Consider the following 23768-nt stretch of genomic DNA (forward strand, 5'->3'; position numbering starts at 1 on the left):
AGCATGTCCTTAGAAAGGAGAGCGGTTATATTGGCAGGTGCTATTGCCTGGCCTTTCTGATCAATAACTCACCAACAAACAGAAAGAAAACAGAAGCCACACAAGGAAAGGCAACTAAATAAATGGTTATAGCAAACAATAAGCCAGGTAGCCTCTGGCCTCTTGCCCACATCTTCAGGCAGCTGGGTCAGGTGTGATGCTTTTGTTTGTCTTTTAACGTATTTTCTTTACAAATCTCAGCCATTACATAATTTGGAAATTGACACAAGGCTAGTTATTACTAACATTTTTAAAGACATTACTGAATGAATGTGTAAGAAAACAAAAGGTACTTTTTGCCTTCCAGCAGATAAGTCTTTTAACCAAAAATCTCTTGGGTATTTTGAGATTGTGTTCTACTTCTTTGCTTATTTAATATTTTCATAAAATTTGCTAGTTACTCTTGCTTTTTTGCATCTCTTCTAAGAGAAAACAATTGTGTACATATTATTAATGAGAAACACTTCAGTGTTTGGACAATTTTTTGTAGTGTAAAAGAAATGTGAAACTTTATGTTGCAGAATCATTCTTGGTTCAACTAACTACTAATTTTAAAACATAAAGTCTTAAATATATATAAAGTTTATATGGGTAAATATATATTACATATATGTTTTATATTTATACATAATATACTATATATTTATACATGATATACTAAATATTTTCACATATAAATAATAAAATGTTCTAGGCATATATGTGTGTGTGTATATATATATATCTTCATAACATATATATAAAATACTATATAATATATGTACTCTAGGTATACATATATGCCTATATATGCACCTATATATTTATATATTACTATATAATATATAGTAATATATAACTATATATAATATATAGTATATCTTACTATATAATATATAAATAGATGTGTGTATATATATATGCCTAGAGTGTTTTTAATTTGTCAGTGGGCTGTCTCTGTAATCTATATGAAGAAATAAAATGTAGACATTATGTATAATGATATTTCATCTTGTTGTGTGGCATCATAGTAATTCTCTTTACATATCTATTCAGATTACTTTTGCACCAACCTAATACGTTGTATGATTCCAAAACCAAAGACAGTATGGATTGAAATGATATTCCCTTTACTAATACTCAGTCTTGTCTATTTTATTACCTTTATAGACTTCACCTAACACAAGTCAGGGTATATTTATCATCATATTAATACAATTTTACTCTGACCTTAAAATTATGCAACTGCTAAAGGAAAAATCAGAACCAAGTAAACTGTCATTAACAACCCCCCTGAAAATCCATATTTTTTAAAAGTCATTTTATAAAGTCTCTCAGACAAGACATGATACCCTGTAAGTTTAATCAATTTTAGTTTCCATTTTCTCTTCATTAAGGTGATAAAGATTATCATTAGTAGAAAAATTTTCCCTTATTTACCTCCTTTTCCATTTACCCTATTGAGTGAGAAATTTAGCCTCTCATAACTTCTAAAGTAACAATGTTAATCTGATAAACTAAACCAAGGTGAGATAAGTTTAAGACAATATTTTTTTCTTCAACTTTTAAGTTCTGGCCTATGTGGGCAGGGTATGCAGGCTTGTTACATGGGTTAACATATGCCATAGTGGTTTGCTGCACAGATCAACTCATCACCTGGATATTAAGCCCACCATCCATTAGCTATTCTTCCTGATGCTCTCCCTCCCCTAACTCCCACTGACAGGCCCTAGTGTGTGTTGTTCCCCACCATGTGCCCATGTGTTCTCATCGTTCTACTCCCACTTATAAATGAGAAGAAGTGATGTTTGGTTTTCTCTTCCTGTGTTAGTTTGCTGAGGATAATGGCTTCCAGCTCCATCCATGTCCCTCCAAAGGACACGATCTCATTCCTTTTTGTCACTGCATAGTATTCCATGGTGTATACGTACCACATTTTCTTTATCCAGTTTATCATTGGCATTTGGGTTGATTTCATGTCTTTGCTATTGTGACTAGTGCTGCAGTGAACATAATGCATGCAGGTATCTTTATAATAGAATTATTTATATTCTTTTGGGTATATACCCAGTAATGGGATTGCTGGGTCAATTTCTGCTTCCAGATCTTTGAAGAATCATCACACTGTCTTCCACATTGGTTGAACTAATTTACTCTCCCACCAACAGTGTAAAAGCATTCCTTTTTCTCTGAAACCTCTGCAGCACCTGTTATTTCTTGACTTTAATAATCACCATTCTGACTGCTGTGAGATGGTATCTCATTGTGGTTTTGATGTTACACTTTTTTTTATATGTTTGTTGGCTGCATGACTGTCTTCTTTTAAGTGTCTATCCATATCCTGTCTATTCATGTCTTTGCCCACTTTTTAATGGGGTAGTTTGTTTTTCACTTGTGAATTTGTTTAAGTTCCTTGTAGACTCTGGATATTAGACCTTTGTCAACTGGATAGATTCCACAAATGTTCTCCCATTCTGCAGATTGTCTGTTCGCTCTGATGATAGTTTCTTTTGCTGTGCAGAAGGTCTTTAGTTTAATTAGATCCTATTTGTCAACTTTTGCTTTTGTTGAAATTCTTTTGGAGTTTTTATCATAAAATCTTTGCCCTTACCTATGTCTTGAATAATATTGCCCAGATTTTGTTCTAGGGTTTTTATAGTTTTGGGATTTTACTTGTAAGTTTTTAATCCATCTTGAGTTAATTTTTGTATAAAGTATAAGGAAATGGTTCAGTTTCAATTTTCTGTATATGGCTAGTCAGTTCTACCAGCACCATTTATTAATTGTTTTTCCGGTTTCCCCATTGCTTGTTTTTGTCAGGTTTGTCGAAGATCAGATGGTTGTAGGTGTTTTTCACTAACATAATCATAACATGCATTTCATTGAAAACAACACGACTCAAAATGTTCTTTAGTAACCAGTTATAAGTTTTTTGTGCATAATTACAAACTGACATTCTAATCATAAACATTTTGTGGTTACTTATAGCTACAAAATGTAAGTAATATAGTTTATACAGCATACTCTTTACAATCCCGATTTCTTTGTCAAATTTTAATTCACATTAAACTGATAAAGTATGCACAAAGGGTAAAGGAGAGTAATTTTCTTCAAGTTTCACATTTAAGGATTCATAGTAGAATAATCAAACCTTACATTTCTCCACTATAAGGAGAATTAAAACTGAAATATTGAGTAAAATCTTACATTTCATTTAGTAAGTGCTAATAAAGGGTTTCTGCCATAATTTTCCTTATTTTAAAAGAAAACACACAATTTCAGTTTTAGGTTTTAGTAACCAATTTTATGGGCATAGTGGGAATATTTCTAACAGGTTAAACTAAAATGACCATCATGGGCATATATGTATTTTAAATTCACATATGTGAATACTATATGGTAAAAACTAACTTATGCTACATACCACGTGATTGAATCTCAAAACCCATGTAAAGCAAAAGAAAACCACAAAAGAATCATGCCACTTGATTACACTTGGGTAGTTTTTAAAACAGGCGTATCTAAACATAGTGCTTAAGAGTGTAAGCTTGGGTAAGGAAAAACTATAAAGAAAAGCAAGAAAATAATTACCGCAGAAGTTATGTAGAGGTTATCTTTGGGGAAGGATGAGGGAATAATGATAAGAGAGGGACAAAGAAGAGCTTCTTGGTTCTTGAAATGTCCTATTTCTTGACTTGGCTGGTGAATGCATGAATGTTCACTATGTGATAAGTCAGGAGGCTGTTTTCATTTTGTTCACTTTTATATATGTGTGGATTTTTCCACAGTTGAAAAGGTAAAGTTCAGGTGTGGTGGCTTGCACCTATAATCACAGCCAGCACTTTGCAGGGCCAAGGTGGGAAGAATCACTTGAGGCTAGGAGTTGGAGAGTAACCCAGGCAACAGAGTGAGGCACTATCTCTACAGAAAATGAAAAAAAAAAAAAAAAAAAAAAAGTAGCTGGGCATGTTGGTACATGCCTATAGTTCTTGCTACTTGGGAGGCTGAGGCAAGACGATCACTTTAGCCCAGGGGTTTAAGCCTGCAGTGAGCTAGGGTTGTGGCACTGCACTCCAGCCTGGATGGCAGCAAGACACTGAGTAAAAGAATAAAATAAATAATTAAAAGTTAAAATATAGGAAAAAATGAGCATAGCCTTATGCTAATTTTTCAGTTACTAGGTCTGATATCATCACATTCCTTGCTTGTCATTGAAAATTTTTTAAACTATGATACTTTTTTTTAGTGGTATTTATCCAGTTAAATCTGCTAACAAATTTGGTGTATAAATCTCAAGGGTAAGGGTGTGTGGAGAATGGGTGTGTGTGTGTGTGAGAGAGAGAGAAAGAAGAGGGGGAGGAGAAAAAGAAGGAAGGGGGAAGGGGTGGAAAAAGATAATGAAGAGTTGTTCTGATAGATTAACCTTTAGTAGATGTATTCCCTACAAACTGTTTTTCTCCATATTGCAGTGTCAGGTAAAGAAAGGCATCCCAGGATGAATTCAGAGCTAGGAACATGCACCTTTGTATCATAATGCTAATGGAAGGAACATGTACATTCTAACTGTTACCAATAATGGAATATATTTCCGTTATTAAGTAATAAGCCTTAATTCTTTGGATTTTTGTGATCCATTTGATAGTAGGTGCCTCAGCATTTCAACTCTGCTATAAGTACATGGAGATATATTTTATTTAAGTCATCTTATTCATGTCTTTCAAAAAGAAATTCATTTTTGGCCAAGGATTTCCAAATTTTGCCCCATATATAGGTATAGTTTATTATAGACTTAGTTTGCAAAATATTAAATCCTTATATCCTTTTAGGGACACAATAAAATTTTATCAGTTTGAGATAATGTACCTGTAGTTCTACCTCAGGCCATGGTGAGAGATTGAAGTGCCTCTTCATTTTTAATATTTTGGGTTCAAGTTGTTGCATAAGGGCATGCAAATGGAAGCTGGCCTGTTTTTGAGCTTTAATAAAATTGTCAAATACTTCTTAATCATAAGAGTTATAGTTATGTACTACAATATGTATAATTCTCTAATATTTAAAATAAAACTCAAAAGCCACAAAAGCTTACTGTGAAATAAAATATGATGGAATATTATTTCTAACTGGCTTACTAATATTTCCTTCATTGAAGGGAATATGAAGTAGAAAAGCCCTTTTATTGAAAAGAGTTTGGAAAGTAAAGATAACTCTTTTCAATTCAATTCTTTGTAAGTAGAAAAAGAGTAAAGACAATGTTCTAGCTGTCCGCCGATGTCTGACACTTGACAGAGCGTATCATTACAATAGAGCAGCTAGCAATATCTGCAAAGGTCATCATGAACGTATAAAAATGAGGAACATTTGTCCATTGACCATTTCCGTGACCTCTTTTTGGGCTTTAAGTCTAAAAATCTTGGCAGATCAGAACTTTACATTCGGCGTTTTGAGTGTCAAATCTCTACATGATGTGCAAGTCAGAAGGAGTTATTACTTGCAAAATACCATCTTCTTTCAGAAGTTAAACTCACATTAAATGTCGGGAGACTGAAACACTGATTTTAAGAAGACAAAGTTTAGAAAAGATGAATGAAAATGTGTGTTAAAGAAGAGTCACCAGTCAGAGCTAACTATGATAGTCATAGTATCTAAAGAGTTGGAACGCATGAAATTAAGCATTTTGTAAAATGAAGGCTTTTCATCCATCCACATAAGATTCTGACATTTAAACTATGTTTCTTCCATTCTGTTCACAGGCTCACCTTGTGGCAGCTTTTGAAAAGAGCTTAGGGAATATGACTGGCCGATTGCAAAGTCTAACTATGACAGCGGAACAAAAGGTATGTTCAGAAATTGCCACTGGAGACTGAAAGAAGACAGGAAATTGGCACAGGATTCTTAAATAATACCTGAAGCTCCTTAAAAATAATATTCCAGGCTGAGTGCAGAGGCTCATGCCTGTAATCTCAGCACTTTGGGAGACCAAGGGGGGTGGATCACTGAAGGTCAGGAGTTCGAGACCAGCCTGGCCAACATGGTAAAATCCCATCTCTACTAAAAATACAAAAAAAAGAAAGAAAAATTAGCTGGGCGTGGTGGTGGATACCTCTAATCCCAGCTACTTAGGAGGCTGAGGCAGGAGAATCGCTTGAACCCAGGAGGCAGAGGATGCAGTGAGCCAAGATCACACCACTGCACTCCAGCCTGGGAGATAGAACAAAAAAAGAATAATAATAATAAAATAATATTCAATTCTATACTAAATTAAAACAATGATAATACCTTTCTTTTCAGATTTTAATTTAAAGATTTTATCAGTTTACTCCATATTGGAACACACAAAGGCACATAAAATTCTTGCTAGGCAGTCTATTAATTTACTTCTGGATGGAACTAGTAAAAGAATACTGAATGTTAAGAAAGAGAAACAGTCACATAAGAAATTATTTTGGGGGCAAATTGTTATGCAGTTGACAAGAATAACACTTTGATAAGAACTTTCACAAATACATGGTCACTAAATCCAGCTATAGAGCATGGCTGAAGGCTAACACACACAGGAAGGATGCCTGGGACTCTGCCAAGTAAGGGACTTCAGGTTACAGCAGCTATGAAACAAAGGCCAATCCTGTGTAATTTTGAAATAACAAGAATTAGTTGCCATCTAGGGATATTACGTTTGAAGAAAAGTCATTTGTTATATCAAAATGTTTAAAATGAACCTAAAGGATTTTATGGTGTGAAAGAAGGTATACCAAAAAGAAACTAACGGAGGATTAAGTTCACAAAGACAAATGTATTAAAAAGGTCCGTACTGCATAGAAAGCCTGGTCACCTTTCCTGTGATGACCAGTTAACTTACTTCTCTGCTGTTAGTCCAGTGGCCTTAACTTCCTTGGGTGGGTATCAGGGATAGGTGAAGCCTATAGAATTGTATGGAGTGTGTGTGTGTGTGTGTGTGTGTGTGTGTGTGTATGAAAACTGTAAATGTGCATAAATGATCAGGTGTCCAGAGCTTTCATCTAATTCTCAAAGAGACCCATTATATCAAAAGTTTTGGGTATTTTCAGGAATGTGTTCCTCTATCTATCCCAAATGGCTTCAGTTTGTCTTTAGATTCTGTAAGTCATGTGGTTAGCTTTACAAAAGTATGTATTACCAAATTTTGTCACTTTACAAAAGTTTATTTTTAAAACACAGAATGAATAGTTCAATGAAATCAAAAGAGAAAATTGAATATTCTTGTAGTTGCCAAGTATTACTAGCACATTGTATTCTCTTTCATATTCTCCATATATACTGCCCGTGAGAGAGAATATTATCCATTCCTGGAAATCTATTCTAGCACAGCTAACAAACTCCTTTTGAAACATAAATTTTCCCTTCCTTCCTCCCTCCCTCCCTCCTTCCCTCCCTTCCTTCCTTCCTTCATTTCTTCCTTTTTCTTTTTCTTTCCTTCCTGACTCTTTTCCATCCTTCCTTTCTCCTCCCTTACACCCTTCCTTCCTTCTTTTATCTCTCTGTCTCCCTCTCTTTCTTTTTTGCTGCAGCTTATCACTTCACTACGTAATATAAGAACCCAGCACATAGAATTAGAAGGCTTTTTAGAGCAGCTGATGGGAAAGAATAAAAACACTGGGCCCCAGTATTCTTGAATGAGAATTCTGGCTATGTCTGTTAAAAGCTGGGTAATCTTGAGCAAGTTTATCTAACCTTTCTTGAACCTCAAATTCACCTTCTTATAAGTGGGGATGATAATAACTACCTTGTAGGATCACCATGAGGAGTAAGTCAGATACTGTTATCATGTCACATGCTAGGTGCTACCAAAAAATATTACCTTCCTTTACATTTCTCTTTTTCCCTTGAAAATTATAAGATAACACCAAATTCCTCACTGGGCATATACCAAGCATATTGCTGGAAATGAGTGTTAGAATTTAAGTCTCAATATCTTTAATAAGTCAAAATTAATAGAATTTTTGTCCTCCACCCAATATTTTCTTGAACTCTGTTGTATCTGTAAGTGAATTTTCTCATAGAAACTGCAAAAAAAATGTAGAGATATGTTAACTTATAATGCCTATGATTAATGCCCAAATATTTAAAAATAATTTATATAGCATAAGAGATTTTATGATGTGTCTACATTATCCTTAAAATAACATTGCCAAAATTATAAAATTTTCTCAGAAGATATCAGAATGTCTCATATTGTCCTTATCACTTTTTAACTAAACATAAAATCACTTCTTTTTGAATTGCAAACTGAATATACACAACAATCATGGTTAACTAGTTTATTAATTTGAGATTATAACTTGCCTATTCTCAAAGTGATATTTAAAAGCCTATAAAATTATTTGCAATATGAAATGGTATAATTCAAGGACAGAATCTAATTAAAACCAGTAGAATAATATATATAACAATATACCTCAGCCTAGATAATTGCTACTGCAAGGCACTGAAATGAATTGAATTTCAAGGAAGCTATGGTGCAAAGGGAGATTGTTAGGTGTGTTTTATTCTCATTTTCTGGCCAGAAGAGCATAATTTAGACTGAAGAGACAAACCCTGTGGCACTAAATTCAAGGACGAATTTGTTGCCAAGGTTTTTAAATTGGGGTCATGGAATAACAAAAGACAAAATCACTGTTCAAATAGACATTTCTCTAAAAGCTAAGGGCATAACATTTAATCATATTTCCCTAAAGGCATTTCTTCAGGGAGCTGAGATAAAAGGGTATATTGCTCTCTGGTGATTCAACAATCCTGAGGAAAAGCTTGTGAAGTATAGAGCAGAGATTCTTAAACTCCCTTCCCCAAGTTATAAGGTTCATTTGTCTATTTAGTCATTCATCAAGTTTATATTGAATTTGTGCTCTTCTAATGACAAAACAGTAAAAATATAGATATAGAATGATAGATATAGGTCTATATCTATAGACATACATATCTACTAGAACTCTAAAAGCATATTCTACACATATGTAATATTCCTCATGGAGTTTATATTTCTCATATATATCTCATATATGTATCTCTTTATCATGGAGTTTATATTTTAGGAGGTCACAGGTGATAATAAAAATATAATTAAAACAGGCCAGGTGTGGTGACTCACACATGTAATCCTAGCACTTTGAAAGGCCGAGGCAGGTGGATTCCCTGAGATCAGGAGTTCAAGACCAGCCTGGCCAACATAGTGAAACCCCATCTCTACTAGAAACAAAAATTAGCCAGGCGTGGTAGTGGGCACCTGTAGTCCCAGCAATTCAGGAGGTTGAGGCAGGAGAATCACTTGAACCTGGGAGGTGGAGGTTGCAGTGAGCCAAGATCATGCCACTGCACTCCAGCCTGGGCGACAGAGCAAGACTCTGTCTCAAAAAAAAAAAATATATATATATATATATATATAAAAAATATATATGTAAATATATATAATATATATTATATATGTAAATATATATATTATATATGTAAATATATATAATATATATGTAAATATACAATATATATTATATATGTAAATATATATAATATATATTATGTATGTGAATATATAATATATATTATATATGTGAATATATATAATATATATTATATATTTACATATATAATATATAATATATGTAAATATATAATATATATGATATACATGTAAATATATATAATATATGATATACATGTAAATATATATAATATATATTTATATATAATATATGTAAATATATATTATATATTTATATGTAATATATGTAAATATATATTATATATTTATATATTATATATGTAAATATGTATTATATATATTTATATATAATATATGTAAATATATATAATATATATTTATATATTATATATGTAATATATAAAATATATATTTACATATAATATATATGTAAATATATAATGTATATTTACATATAATATATATGTCAATATATAATGTATATTTACATATAATATATATGTCAATATATAATTTATATTTATATATAATATGTATGTAAATATATAATATATATTTATACATTATATATGTAAATATATAATATATATTTATACATTATATATGTAAATATATATAATATGTATTTATACATTATATATGTAAATATATAATATGTATTTATACATTATATATGTAAATATATAATATGTATTTATACATTATATATGTAAATATATAATATGTATTTATACATTATATATGTAAATATATAATATGTATTTATACATTATATATGTAAATATATAATATGTATTTATACATTATATATGTAAATATATATAATATCTATTTATAATTTATATATGTAAATATATATAATATATATTTATAATTTATATATGTAAATATATAATATATATATTTATATATTATATGCAAATATATATTATATATATTTACATATATAAATTATATATAAATATATATAATATATATTTACATATAGAAATTATCTATAAATATATATATACATATATAATTAAAACATATAGGATTTCAGGTGATGATAAGCACTACCGAAAAAAGTAAAGCTGAGAATGAGGATACTGAGAAGCTGGGTTGGAAGCTAAAACAAGAAGTAACAAAGGCCAAGGTGGTTACATGTTCTTGATTACAGACTTTAAAAAAGGATAAACTAAATTAAGACTCAGATTCTAGTCTTTGGGCTTCACAGTGTGATTTTCAGCAATCACATGGCATTAATAGACCAAAATAACTCCCTTGAATAGAGAGGGATTCACTACTAACACTTTTCCTATTTCCAGATGCCAAATAACACTGAATATCTTGCCAAATTTGTGTGGCAGAACACTGGTTTTATATACTTATAGCCTGGTAAGAAAGAAAAGACATGTATGAATAACTCAGAAGGCAGAAAATTATCATGCTATTAGACTCAGTACAATGTCATGTGCATTCTCAAAGGAAACATCTGCAGAGGCAGGAGAATTGCTTGAACCCTGGAGGTGAAGGTTGCACTGAGCCGAGATCACGCCACTGCACTCCAGCCTGGGTGACAGAGAGAGACTCCGTCTCAAAAAAATCAAAATTACAAAAAAAATAAAAAACAGTTAGTGATCAATCTGGCATCATTTTCTGAAAGTTAAACAGTATTCCCAATAGCTGCTAAAAGAAGACATGTTATATAATAGTAAGTCTGTAAGTAGGTAAAAATTAAGAGAATTGTACATGTGCGCAATTGCGCACATGTACCATAAAACCTAAAGTATAATAATAATAATAATAAAATAAATAAAAATAAAACTAAATTAAGAGAATTGTTAATATGCTTGCTGGGGAGTGAAATTATCTCTAGGCATTACCCTATACCTAACCTAGGACCAGTAGACTATGATGTTGGCTTAGTTTGATCAAGAATTTTATCCTGATTTCAGATCGTTGTCTCTTCACCAGCACTTCTTCACCAGGATTATATGAAAAAAATTAAACCTGATGCCCTGAGGCATCCATTATATGTGCTGAAATAACTTCTTTTCTCACCATCTAGAATGGTACTAGCTATGTACCACTCTTGTCAGAATCAAGGAAATTGCTACTCAAATCATTGTGCAGGGCTTAATTTTCTCACAGAATGCCAGTTGAGAAAGGCTCAACTTCTAGGAATCCAGCAAACTATATTTTTATAAGTAACATTTTTACAGAACTACTTCTAAATCCTTGTGTTCAAATTTCCTAAAGCTATATTCACAGCTAAATATTTCAGAATTTAAAATTTAAAAGACTTTCAAATTAGTTCCCTGTAGCTGTCATGCCAAGGCAATTAGAACATATGCTAAGGTATGAGAGGTTTTTCTTGTTAGAAGGTCAGAGCAGGGCAGAGAAATATCCCCTTGTATGAGTGATGAAGCTCAGATATTGACTCCTATGCTAAACATAAAGCCTAGTAGTTTGTTCATTTGTAACCTCTCTGAAACTTTTTTTGGGTGACTACAAAACAGGAATTGAAACCTTCAAAATAAGGGAATTTGAAACCAAATCTTTGAAAATAGATAATGCTGCAACTAAAAATTTAGTTGAATAGGATTTTTACATTAACTCTCCCTAATTTATGTTATGATATTTGCCATCTAGAAGTGTTTTTAAAAAATATATTGCTGGAGTCAGATGATGCATCCATTAATCTTTAGGGCATGGAATAATGTGAATCTAAAATTTTCAAATTACTTACCCTACTGGTATTTGGACAATGTAATTTATTTGAAACTAGACGCAATAGGGATGGCCAGGTTATTTCAGCAGAACAATTAGCAAGACTTCAGATGCATGGTGGTGTGGCGAAAGGAGGACCTGTTTACGGAAACTAGAGCCAGGAAGTGTGAGATTAACTTGTGCCAACGTGAGGAAGTAAAAGGCAGATGTGGTGGAAAATTTAAACAGCCTTGCCTAGAAGGTCAAGTTAGTTGACGACACTTGTTGATGAGATTGTCCCAAGCTTGTGGGATTCAAAACAAAGTCTTTATTAGTGAGAAATTTGGAAAGAGATCCGGTATAGTTAAGAAACTGTGTTGGAAAGACCACCAGGAAAGGCTAGTATTCTGACACAAAATTTGATCATTTTATTTGGAAGCATTGCAAGCCTGACCTGAATGAATTGTTTAGCTTCAGATACATGCATACAACTGTGAAAAGAGACATTGACTCCATTCAGCTTCTTTAACATGAGAAACTTGCGTGGAAAACTAGAACTTTACAAGCTCAGCAGGTGTTGGGGGCATCATTATCTTGAATAGCTCATTGGAGGAAAATGAAATCTTAGTTTGGTTCTCAGGTTTTAAAATATCTATCATTTTTGAAAAGTGTGAAGTAACAAAATATGATCTGATTATCTTATTCCTAAAATCCTTTGCAGAATTATCCCAGCCTCAATCTTCTCTTTAGTATTTAATGAGAATAAGAAACTGGAAATGACTGAATTGGAAGAGTAGACTTTAAATCCATATCTTGATGGCATATACATTTTTTCAGTTTTTTTCTGAATGATTAATAAGGATTCTCAAAACTTGAGTATCTTTTATGTTTCTCTTCAACATAAAGAAATTGTATGAAAATATATTTAAAAATATCTAATGATTTTATAGTTAGCTACCTCGGGAATTCATTTCTAATCATATACCTCATCCTAACTCCCCACTATGGACAAAAATAAAATAAAAATTATTAGTTGCATCTGAAGGCCATATTACAATTTCTATGCATTACAGAAACCTGAGAAAACATATCTTAAAAAATAAATGTGAACAACTAACCATAATTATGAAGAAGAAAAATGAAAACTAGAAATAAACTATTGAAAAATTTCTATGTATCAGTTAAGTTTTTATTTTAAAATTCTTTATCTTTGTCTCTATAATACTATTGGGAAAGAGAGAAAGGAAAATCTGACTTTGTTCTCATCCAAAGGAAGTGATTCCACTGATTTAGCCAAAATAAGGCTTCCTGGTTATAATAAATAATAAAGTTTTTGATGTTTTTTATATGGTACCCCACTCACTAGGTGATCAGACACCCTCCTGCAAAAAAAAAAAAAAAAAATTACGTATTCAATAAACTTAAAGTTTTATGTTATTCTTTCAAGGGGAGAAACATCTGTTTAACACAGACCAGAACATTTCAACAAAATCATCCCAATATTTATGGAGATCATAAATCAAGCGAAAAAATATATTCATCAGCAACTAAACAAACTACATTAAATAGTCTCGAAGCACATTTTCATTTTTTTTCTGACAGGAAAACAGGTTTCACAAGTGTGGAGACATTTTACCATGGCTTTTAACAGTGAGGAAGGATATTTAAATAAAGGGAAAAATTATATGGAAAGCTCAGAGAAAAGAGATGAGTGTGGCTTGAGTGACAAGGCGAGAGCAGATCTCATTAACTGAAATGAGAGAGAAGGAAGGAATTTTGCAAATACGGAAAGATAACTAGTGCAGGTTTGAACAGATTATGTCAATCAATGTAGAATTTGGCTATCTTTTTAATCAAAGACTATGGAATATTTTATGGGTGTTTGCTTATGCTCATAAAGTTTTAAAGAAATAACTATGAATTTGGTTGAACTAATTTTTTCATAGATATGATTCTCTCAAGTTATATAGCGTATATATTTCTTAACTAGTTATTCTTCCTTTTACATATATTGTGCCACATTGAGTAACAACTAACCTGCTAATATCTATTGCTTTTTAAAAGATAATTAATATTAGAAAGTGATCATTTTTCTGTTTCATATTAAACATGATATTCTGAAAAAGCAACATTGCCTGAACATTCTACATTTTATCTTTTTGAAAACAGGTTTTATAAGAGATTTCTCATGAAAAGCTGAACATTTTGACACTGAAATAAGTCAGCTAACTCAAAGCTAAGCTTAATTTTTTGACACTGTTGGCATGAAGTCTCATTTCCACGTTTTTTCCTTTAAAGCCACAGGCAAATGTTTTAATAGATTTTAACCCATAGTACAAGCATAATTGATCTTAAATTTAAGGATAAAAATCTGATTTTAATTAGAATTTAATATGCATTATAGTATTTATGTTGTATAATTAATATTTACATTCCATGATTCCACTATGTACCATTTATTTCTTTTTGAATAAATTTCCAGTGGGAGCAGAATAAATTGTCAGTAAATATTTTATTTCTTGGGGGATATTGTTAAATGGAAAATATATTAAGTTTTTGTAAAATCTATTGCTAATTTGGCAGTGGACAGAATATAAAAATTGGAGAGACTGAGTCATTATAATGAATTGGGTCTGACTTTTGTCATGACACTGGAAATTTCCCACAAATATTATATTCTTCTTTTATAATGAATATAGTCGAAATGAATTGCAGTCAAGTATTTGAAGACCCATCAACAAATTTAGGAGGTTACTATTGATTTTTCATTATGAGGTATTCTTCCACTCATAAGCTACTAAAAGTGCATAGGAAGGTCTGGTTGTTTGTTTTAAATGTGACTGTTCTGTATCAGGAAAATGTCAGGTATCCAATGAAAATAGATATATGAGGTGCCAGGTATCTATTCCAAAGTTGTATATCACTTCAATTAGCATCATCTGTCCTTTTTTTTTAAGTGTCTAAGGTTAGAATAGTCACCAGATATTTCCATGTATGAAGCAATTTTCTGCAAAGGCAGCTGTGGATGATCTTTTTAAAATATATATTCTGGGAGACATTGAGTAAAGAGAAATTATTTACCATAGAATGAAGAACCGAGGCCCGATTCTTTGGCTTTCTGCCAAAGATGCTAAAGGCAATGATGAACGACAAATACATTACCAAGGAATTCTCCCTTTAAGAGGCTGACAAAAATCTGATTTTTAGGATTATATTACCACCAAGAAAGATACCCCTTGTCACTGAGCTTCTAATGGAAATATGGTGTATACTGAAACAATACTCAGTTCTTTTTCTTTCTATCTTTTTTTGAGTCATTTTATCTCCTAAAAATGAGTTATTTCTAATAAAATAATTCACTTAAATAACTATGAAAGTTCAAATTTGTGCAAATATTTTTATTGGGACATATCTTAAAATTACTCTAAATTCAAAAAGAAAAGATATGCTTTATTAAAATTTGATCTGTAAGCTGCTTTGTTTGTAATTTAACTATTATTTAAAAATTGTATAATATGTATATTTTTATTTACTTTATTCCTGTGTTGCTTTGGCTTGTGAGACTAGGTCTCCACATTAGGAGTTTTATTGGCTGAAAAAGTATCAGAATGTAACATGAATTTGATATGGCATCAGAATTTAATATGATGACATTTAATAGGAATTAGGGGTAAGTTCCAGGTTTTACACTTAAATACAAATAATCAATTTTGCAGGCACAAAATACTTCAAACAAAATCTGAAATCATTCATTTGACGAAACTTCAGGTTTGCAGTTGACTATAGATACAATGCAATGCAACAGTGCAATAGTGATATCTAAATATCTAATGTAATCATAGGTAATATTAGTAAGTGTGTTATCTGAAATGAGTGGTGTGATATCCTGTTTTTACTTTGTACTGGTGAGTTCTGGTGAGTTTGAAAGGAATAAAGACTATTCATATTTCTTTTATAAGACAATAAGAAAAGCAAGCAAACAAACAAACAAGAAACCTCCTTTACTTTAGCTAAGAAAGAAGTTATTAGGTACAACTTGATAAGTTCAGCTAAGCATCCAAATCTTCCAGGAGGTTGTTACTACATAAAATCAAACCTTTTTAATTCGACTATGAGCAAGGAGATTTTATTTTTCTTACTGGGTACTAAAACTTCCAAATTCTGTTTATTTCACAGGAATCTGAACTTATAGAACTAAGAGAAACCATTGAAATGCTGAAGGCTCAGAATTCTGCTGCCCAGGCGGCTATTCAGGGAGCGCTGAATGGTCCAGACCATCCTCCCAAAGGTATATTTAGAAATCATTTCATTTCCACCCAATATAATAGGCATCTATTTTATTTATTAATTACAGTAAAACTGCATTTACTCAGTGTCACTGCCTTTTATAATGAATACGTTGGTATTAATGTGATCAGAATCCTAGAATTTTAGAACAGTGACTTTCATTATCAAGTAATTTTTAAACTGATCTTAAGAAATTTAGTTCCATAGTTGTATACACATCTCTCTACTTGACTCAGTGGAGATGGAGATGGAGTGGTTGGTTAATACATGCATATCTGACTTCAGGCAAAACAAACCCGTTAATAAGTATGATAATCTAGATCTGTATTTAAAAATGAAATAGTCAATATGATGATATAGCAAGCAGTGGGCATTGGGAACAACTTTTCCTGGATGGAGGCTATAAAAAGGTACATTTCCTGTAGATAATTTTAAAACAATAAAAACAACAGGTGAAAGGTAGGTCTGTTTTAAATTATTCCTATGCTTAAGCAATTCTAAACAATGAAAATATTTCTGCCACTGCCCCTACCCCTGGGTTCACCACTGAAGAAATGCTCATTATTAATATCGTGTCATTTTTTTCCTTTACGCTGGTTCTATTTACTCATTTCCTGACACTTTTCAATGGCCTTCAGTGAGCCCAGCTCTTTCCCAGCTTAAAAAATCCTGTCCTAAAACATGAATGCCTTATTATCTCTCTTTTCATTTCCAGAAGAATTCTGAGAAAAATTTTATGCAATCTTTCAATGTCTTCAGCCATCTTTAGACCACTGGAGTGTAGCTCCTTTTTCCTACACTCCACCAAAACAATGCTCTCCAGGATCAGCAGAAACTTATATGACACTAAATTCAGTAAAACATTTAAAATTCTTATTGTATTAGACAGACATGGAAACAGCATTTGATGCTGATGTTCATTTCTTCTTATGTGAAACATTCGGTTTTTCTAATGTTCGTGACATCATACGTTCTTGGTTTTTCTTCTGCTCCTTTGAAATATTTTTTCAATATTTCTTTTGTAAATTCACTCTTTTGTATCCGTTTGTTAATTGTTGATATCCTAAGCTCTTTTCCATTATGATTCTATGCATCCTATTTAAAAATATATAGAAAATCATCTCATACTCTAGCTGTAATTTTTATTAATGTGCTAATAGCTAATAACTGTCAAATCTAGGTCTCCAGGCCAGGCTCTGTATATCCAGCTATCAAGAGAGAACTCCATGTGGATATCTTTGGATGTCTGTTTTGCATCTTAAACCTAACGTCTCCAAACTTGCACTTGTCTTCTGTCTCAGACCTGCTGCTCCTTCAGTGCTCTTTGCCTCAGTAGATAGCACCACCATCCTTCCATTTAGCCAGAAATCTAAGTATTCTTCATAACTCCTCCTCCCCTCATTGAATAAATTACCAAGATCTGTTGATCCCATTCCCTAAATATCTCTTGAATCTGTTAACTTTTCTCTGATTTTACTCTCGCCGTCCATCACCTCTCTCCTGAACCATGACCACAAACCCCTAAATAGCCTTCCTCTTCTTAATCTTATCCTGCTTTACACAAGTCTTCACAGTGAAGCCAGAATAGTCATTAAGAAACACATCTACAGGCATCCCATTGCCTTTAGAATGGAATACAGACTCCTCAACATGACATAATCTCTCTTCACCAGCTTCATTTATTCAACAAATATTTATTCATAACCAATTATGTGCCAGATGATGCACATATAGACTTCTTGTTCTGCTGTTGCATTGCATATTCCATATTTCACCTATCCTGAATTTTTTCAATTCTTCATAAGTTTTTTATGAATTGTGTTCATTCCATTTAGAATATTCTACCTTGTTTGATCAGCATAAAAACTTTTTGAGACACTGCAGCAGCAGTGAACCTGAATATGCTTCCTTGACCCCTACACTGAATGACATCCCCTGTGATATGTTTCTGGAAGCAGCAATACTTCCCTTCTTAAAATTGCATTATACTTTGAGGCTTTTATTTAAGGTATGTCTTTCCTGATTTGCAGTAGTAGAGCTTGTTTTTTCACCCTTTTGAAAGACATCAAGATGCCCACGATGATGTCTTGCATATAATAGGGGTTTATTTGAATTTTTAAAAGAAGAATAAAGTAATTTTTAAATGAATTTCAATTTAAATTTTAGGAAAACAATTATATAAAGTGAGATATGCTTAAATTGAAGGACAAAGTAGTTCTGTAGGGGCTACTTCTTTCAAGACTTTAGCAACTTTCCATGTGGGGGAGTGATGGAGTGATTTATGTGAGGCATGGAAAATTACTGCATATTTAAAGCTTATCTTAGAGCTATAATAAAGCAGCTTATGTTCTAAATCTTCATGTCGTAAATAGGTCCAGAAGGGATTTAAAAAGCCTTAATCCTTACTTTAACACAGCACAAGTCACTGAAGTGAAACTTGCTGAAAGGATTCCTTTTATCTTAGGCAACAGGTAGCTGAATATATCTACAGAAATTGAAAAATTGGAATTCCTTTGCTCAGAAATGTGGGAGGGGTGGTGCTTAAGGGGAAAAATAACAGTTAATATCTAAATTGATCAAGAAATATTAAAAAATAATTTGCTAGGTTTTAAAACTAACAAAAACCACTGGTTATAAAGGATTGAATGTATACAAGATAGTTAGATTGTGTTTCTGTAATATTAAAACTCAGCATTAAATTTAATGAACACAAAGTGATTCTTATCACATTGACCATTGACATTACATGGAAAAAATAGTCAGTTGGACTAATTATGTGCCTTTCCATGGGTTATAAAGTAATTGTATGGCATATAAATTTATATTGGAAATCACATTGAAATTCACTTTTAGAGGCCCTTAAAATATTTAGGTAATATATATTTTTAACATATGATCTTAAAAGATATATTTGGAATGAGGCAACAGTTTTATAGACAGGCCTGACTATCACAAAACCAAGCACCAATTTGTGAATGTGTTTCTATTTTCTCTAAATTAATGCATCACATTCATTAACAAAGTTTGATAAATGACTATAGTCTATAATAAAATATTTTTGTTTACAAACATATTTAAACACCTGCTATTAAGTATAGGCATTATCAGAGCTTAAAATACAAAGATTTAAAAAATTACCCTGTGGTCATGGAGCTCACAATCCACTGCAAAAATAATATTTGTGATAAGAAATTTGAAAGTTGAAGGTAATAGAAAATTTTACCTTTATTTTTCAAAATGTACCACTGCTTTCTAAGTCACTACTTCTGTGTAAATATGGAATTGTTTTTCCTTAAGATATACCAAATATAGTTGGATAACACATGTATTAAAATTCTGTCAGCACTAATTTGTTTTTAAGAAATAGTGATAGGCAAACATAGTTATATTGAATGAAAAATTAGAATCAAATTTATTTAACACTATGTATTGATTGATACCACGTGCCATATGCTTGTATAGCAATACAAAGTTTGGAATTTATAATGGTAAACAAAATAGATACGGTTTTTGTCTCCATAGAACTTTTAGTCTAGTGGGAGAGCAGAAAGTAAATGAATGTATGTGATCATTGGTGAAGCTGAACATGTATACCAAAACAGCTATAAGTTCCAAGATGGACAATAATGGGTGCCATAGGGAAGGAGGGTACCAAGGAACCTACTGGAGGTTACATAGTCAGGGAAGATTATTCCAAGGTAATAATATTTAAGTGAATATCCAAGGAATAATTGTCAATCACTTTATAAGCACTGAAGGAGGAGTATTTCAAAAGAGCTTTGAGGCAGAAAATACATTAGTTCCTTTATGGAACTAATGTAAGGAAAATACTAAGCAAACATGTAATAAGAAGAACACGGTTGATGAGTTAAGAACTGACAAGATTACTGAGGGATTGTAGGCCATATTTAGAAGTTGGATTTTTTTATCTATTCTTATTAAAGTGAGAAGTTATTGAAAGTCTTAAGTGGGGGAGTGATGATGAAGTTTGCCTTTTAAAAAAGATTTTTCTAGCTATTGTTTATAGAATGGTTTGAAGATGAGTAAGTTCAATAGCTATACTTGCTGTAAAGGTTATGTTGGTAGCTTGAACTGGGGCAGTGGTGACACAGAGGATGGGAGATGGAAAATGAAGAGTGAACAAACACATACCTGAAAATTTCACTTTAAAAATAGACTTCTCCATTAATTCAGATTGCTGATATTCATTTGGTTAGCCATTCTTTACTGAACTTTATGATGCCCCATATACAGAATTAAATACTTACAAGCACTAAAAAAGAAATTGTTAGGGAAGAGTAAAATGCATTTCCTTCATTTCACAATATTACTAATATGATGGCTTTGCTAATCTTTATTGGTGAATGCAGTCATAATTGAAGGTAACTGATACTTCCAAGGACTACTTTTGACCTAGGATTACTATCTTTTTAAAAATTTAGTATTAAAGAAGTCAAACACAATTTATTAATTCTGGATATAATAAAAATTCTGAAATACTTTAATACTTTTTGCTTTTCTATTTGTGAAAGTTAATTATTAGGAACGAGCTAGCAAATGCTACTTCTTTTTCAAAAAGCTAATGGCCAATCACAGCAAAAATTTAAAGCACGAAGAAATACCTACACATATTCTTCTATTGTCTATTTATATGACTTCCATTTTAGTTGATTAAAGAATACCGGATTCCTTTATTGTTGAATTAAAACCTCCTAAATGAAAACCTTGACTTAGGTTTAGGAGTTGGTAATGTTTTGGCGTGCAAAACCAGTTAATGTTCTCATCATTACTTTTTAAAACAATGTTAAGGGACGAATTCTAGGGATTCTAAAAAAAAAAAAAAAAAAAAGCTGTATATGTTTCTTCCTATAAAATTTTTCAGCACGATTGCCTCAGTAGAAAAATTAAGCGACTTATTGATATATATGTATATGAAGGTAAGGATACACATATACACACACACACATATATGTATGTAAATACACATATTACATGTCTATCAATCCATACGTACTCATTTATTATATATTTTGAAAGCAACCAGTTGTAGTTTTGTTGCCATGGATCATTTTTACTATTCAGTAAATCAGTCAATTGAAGAGGCTTGATTTTATGGTATTAGTTTTTTGGAAACTTTGTCAGCTTTATAGTAAATTTTGACATCTTACAACTTCCACTGAGATTTTTTTGCTTGACTAATCTGCCTTGATGCCAATAAGTATATTAACGGAAATGGGCTAAAAGCAAATGTGACTTGAAGCACAACTTAGTGTCGCAGTAATACTTAATACTAGTGCATTTTAGGTAGGAAAATTTTCAGTTTGTTTTATTTTTAATAACTATAAATAAATCTTATAGTTGCTTGTATAAAAGAAATGGATACCTTTAAACATGATTAAATATCAAATGCTATTATCTTCAAAATATCTTGACTAAAGAAGCACTGCTTGCTCTTAGAAGTTAAGCAAGGCCATACCATATGCTGCGTACATGGCTGTTAACACAATGGGTATTAGAATCAGCCTAAGGCTGAGCCTGGCTTCACTATTTTTCAGCTATGTGACCATGTGAAAGTTACATTTGGTAATTAAACTCATTTCAGTGGTTTGCTTTAAGAATAAAATTAGGTACTCCAGGGACATATCAAGCATATTGTAAAACCTAGTTTGATTATTATTTGTTATTGGTATTACTATTACTATTCTATAATAAGTCATGGGCAGGCAGTGGGGTACGTTGGAAGAATTGCACTGTCTTAAATATGTCCTCTGTTTAACTCACAAACTCAGTCTACCTAGGCTTTCTTTGGAGGATCTGCCTTTCATTGGCTTTTTGACTTTGGCCAAATTACTTAACTTCTTTTCACTTCAGTTTCCTCATCTGTGAGATTATGTGCTTACATGACTTCAAATTTTGTTTTGGCTCTAATATGGTATGATTCTATGAAATGGAAAGTTAATACATTTGGCTCTAGTAACTGCATTTGAAACACAAATATTAAAAGGCACAATTCATTCTCATTCTATTATGAGTTTCCATTTACTCTTTTAAATTAATCATTCAGAACAAATCATTTTGGTAGAGCTGCTTGATCCAGGTATTCAGTAGAAATCACTAGCATAGCATTTAATTTTAGACAAAACTGAGAACTCATTAAACTGCCAGGGCTATGGACTTATATGAGATTCCCATTAAATCTTGATGTAGATAACTCAGTTAATTAAAACAAATATGGTTGTACTTTATTAAACTTCTAAAGTCAAAACTGCATTGAAATTATCTGTACAAAGCCTCGTTGACCTTTATTAGAGAACTTCCTCTCAAAAGACCTAAAAGACTTATTTGTTCAGATGGAGACTCTTCATGAGCCAATGTGATACTCTCCCTCTATTGCTAGATCTTCGCATCAGAAGACAGCATTCCTCTGAAAGTGTTTCTAGTATCAACAGTGCCACAAGCCATTCCAGTATTGGCAGTGGTAATGATGCTGACTCCAAGAAGAAGAAAAAGAAAAACTGGGTAAGTCACCATCCTTCATCTAATTCAGAAGCTTATTAATGCATAATGTGTTAGGACTTTTTCTTTGGGGCTTTAGTGATCTGCAGTAGTTTACAAAGTGTCCCATTCAAGTTACTGACACCTCAAATGCTGCACTCATCACCAAAATTGGAGTGGCATGTACTGAAAAGCATACATTTTAATGTTGGGACTAAACTTGGGTTTGAATCACCACTATATCTAGACCTTTTGAGGGGCCTGAATATTCTTACTAATAAAAAGACAGTTAATAGCAACTATATTTATTTGTGAATACCATTTATTCACAGATGTTATATTATTTTTCTATAGTATAACTGTAGAAACTGTGTAGTATAACTATAGAGTTACACTAAAGAAAAATAAGATAACATCTGTGAATAAATGGCGTAAAATAGGGGTTTCTTGTGGGGGTAGAGATGAAGGAAAAGTGAAAAAATGATGATGATGATGATGATGGTGATAGTGGTCTAGGAGGAAAAGGAGGAGAACAGGAGTTAATAAAGGGAAAGAATAAACCATGAAACTCTCCTTCCGCCTGTGGAATCAACAGGGCTTACCGTGTGAATAGTTTCACCCTAAAAGAAATCAACCACGTTAGTGTCTGCTTGGTGTTTTTAACCAAGAGAATATAGCAGAAATATAGAAATGCACTTTAACAGAACTGTACCTTAAGTTTGCTAGTGATATAATTTATGATATTGATCAATAGCTAAACAGCCGAGGGGAAGATACTGTTACTGCAAAAAATTTAAAAATAATGGAG

General features: G+C 32.0%; 1 protein-coding gene across 12 annotated transcripts in view; it reads left to right on the forward strand.

Annotated features, from left to right (window-relative positions):
- The window catches only part of NAV3 (neuron navigator 3), a 924032-nt gene that overhangs the window by 863380 nt on the left and 36884 nt on the right, over positions 1 to 23768 (forward strand). For all 12 annotated transcript variants that reach the window (XM_024256848.3, XM_063712200.1, XM_024256849.3 and 9 more), the window contains 3 exons: positions 5769 to 5852; positions 16355 to 16466; positions 22863 to 22984. In XM_024256848.3, coding sequence (XP_024112616.2) covers positions 5769 to 5852; positions 16355 to 16466; positions 22863 to 22984 — 318 coding nt within the window. The remainder of the gene's footprint in view (positions 1 to 5768; positions 5853 to 16354; positions 16467 to 22862; positions 22985 to 23768) is intronic.

Source organism: Pongo abelii, chromosome 10, assembly GCF_028885655.2.
Source record: "Pongo abelii isolate AG06213 chromosome 10, NHGRI_mPonAbe1-v2.0_pri, whole genome shotgun sequence".
In the NCBI taxonomy this organism is placed as follows: Eukaryota; Metazoa; Chordata; class Mammalia; order Primates; family Hominidae; genus Pongo; species Pongo abelii.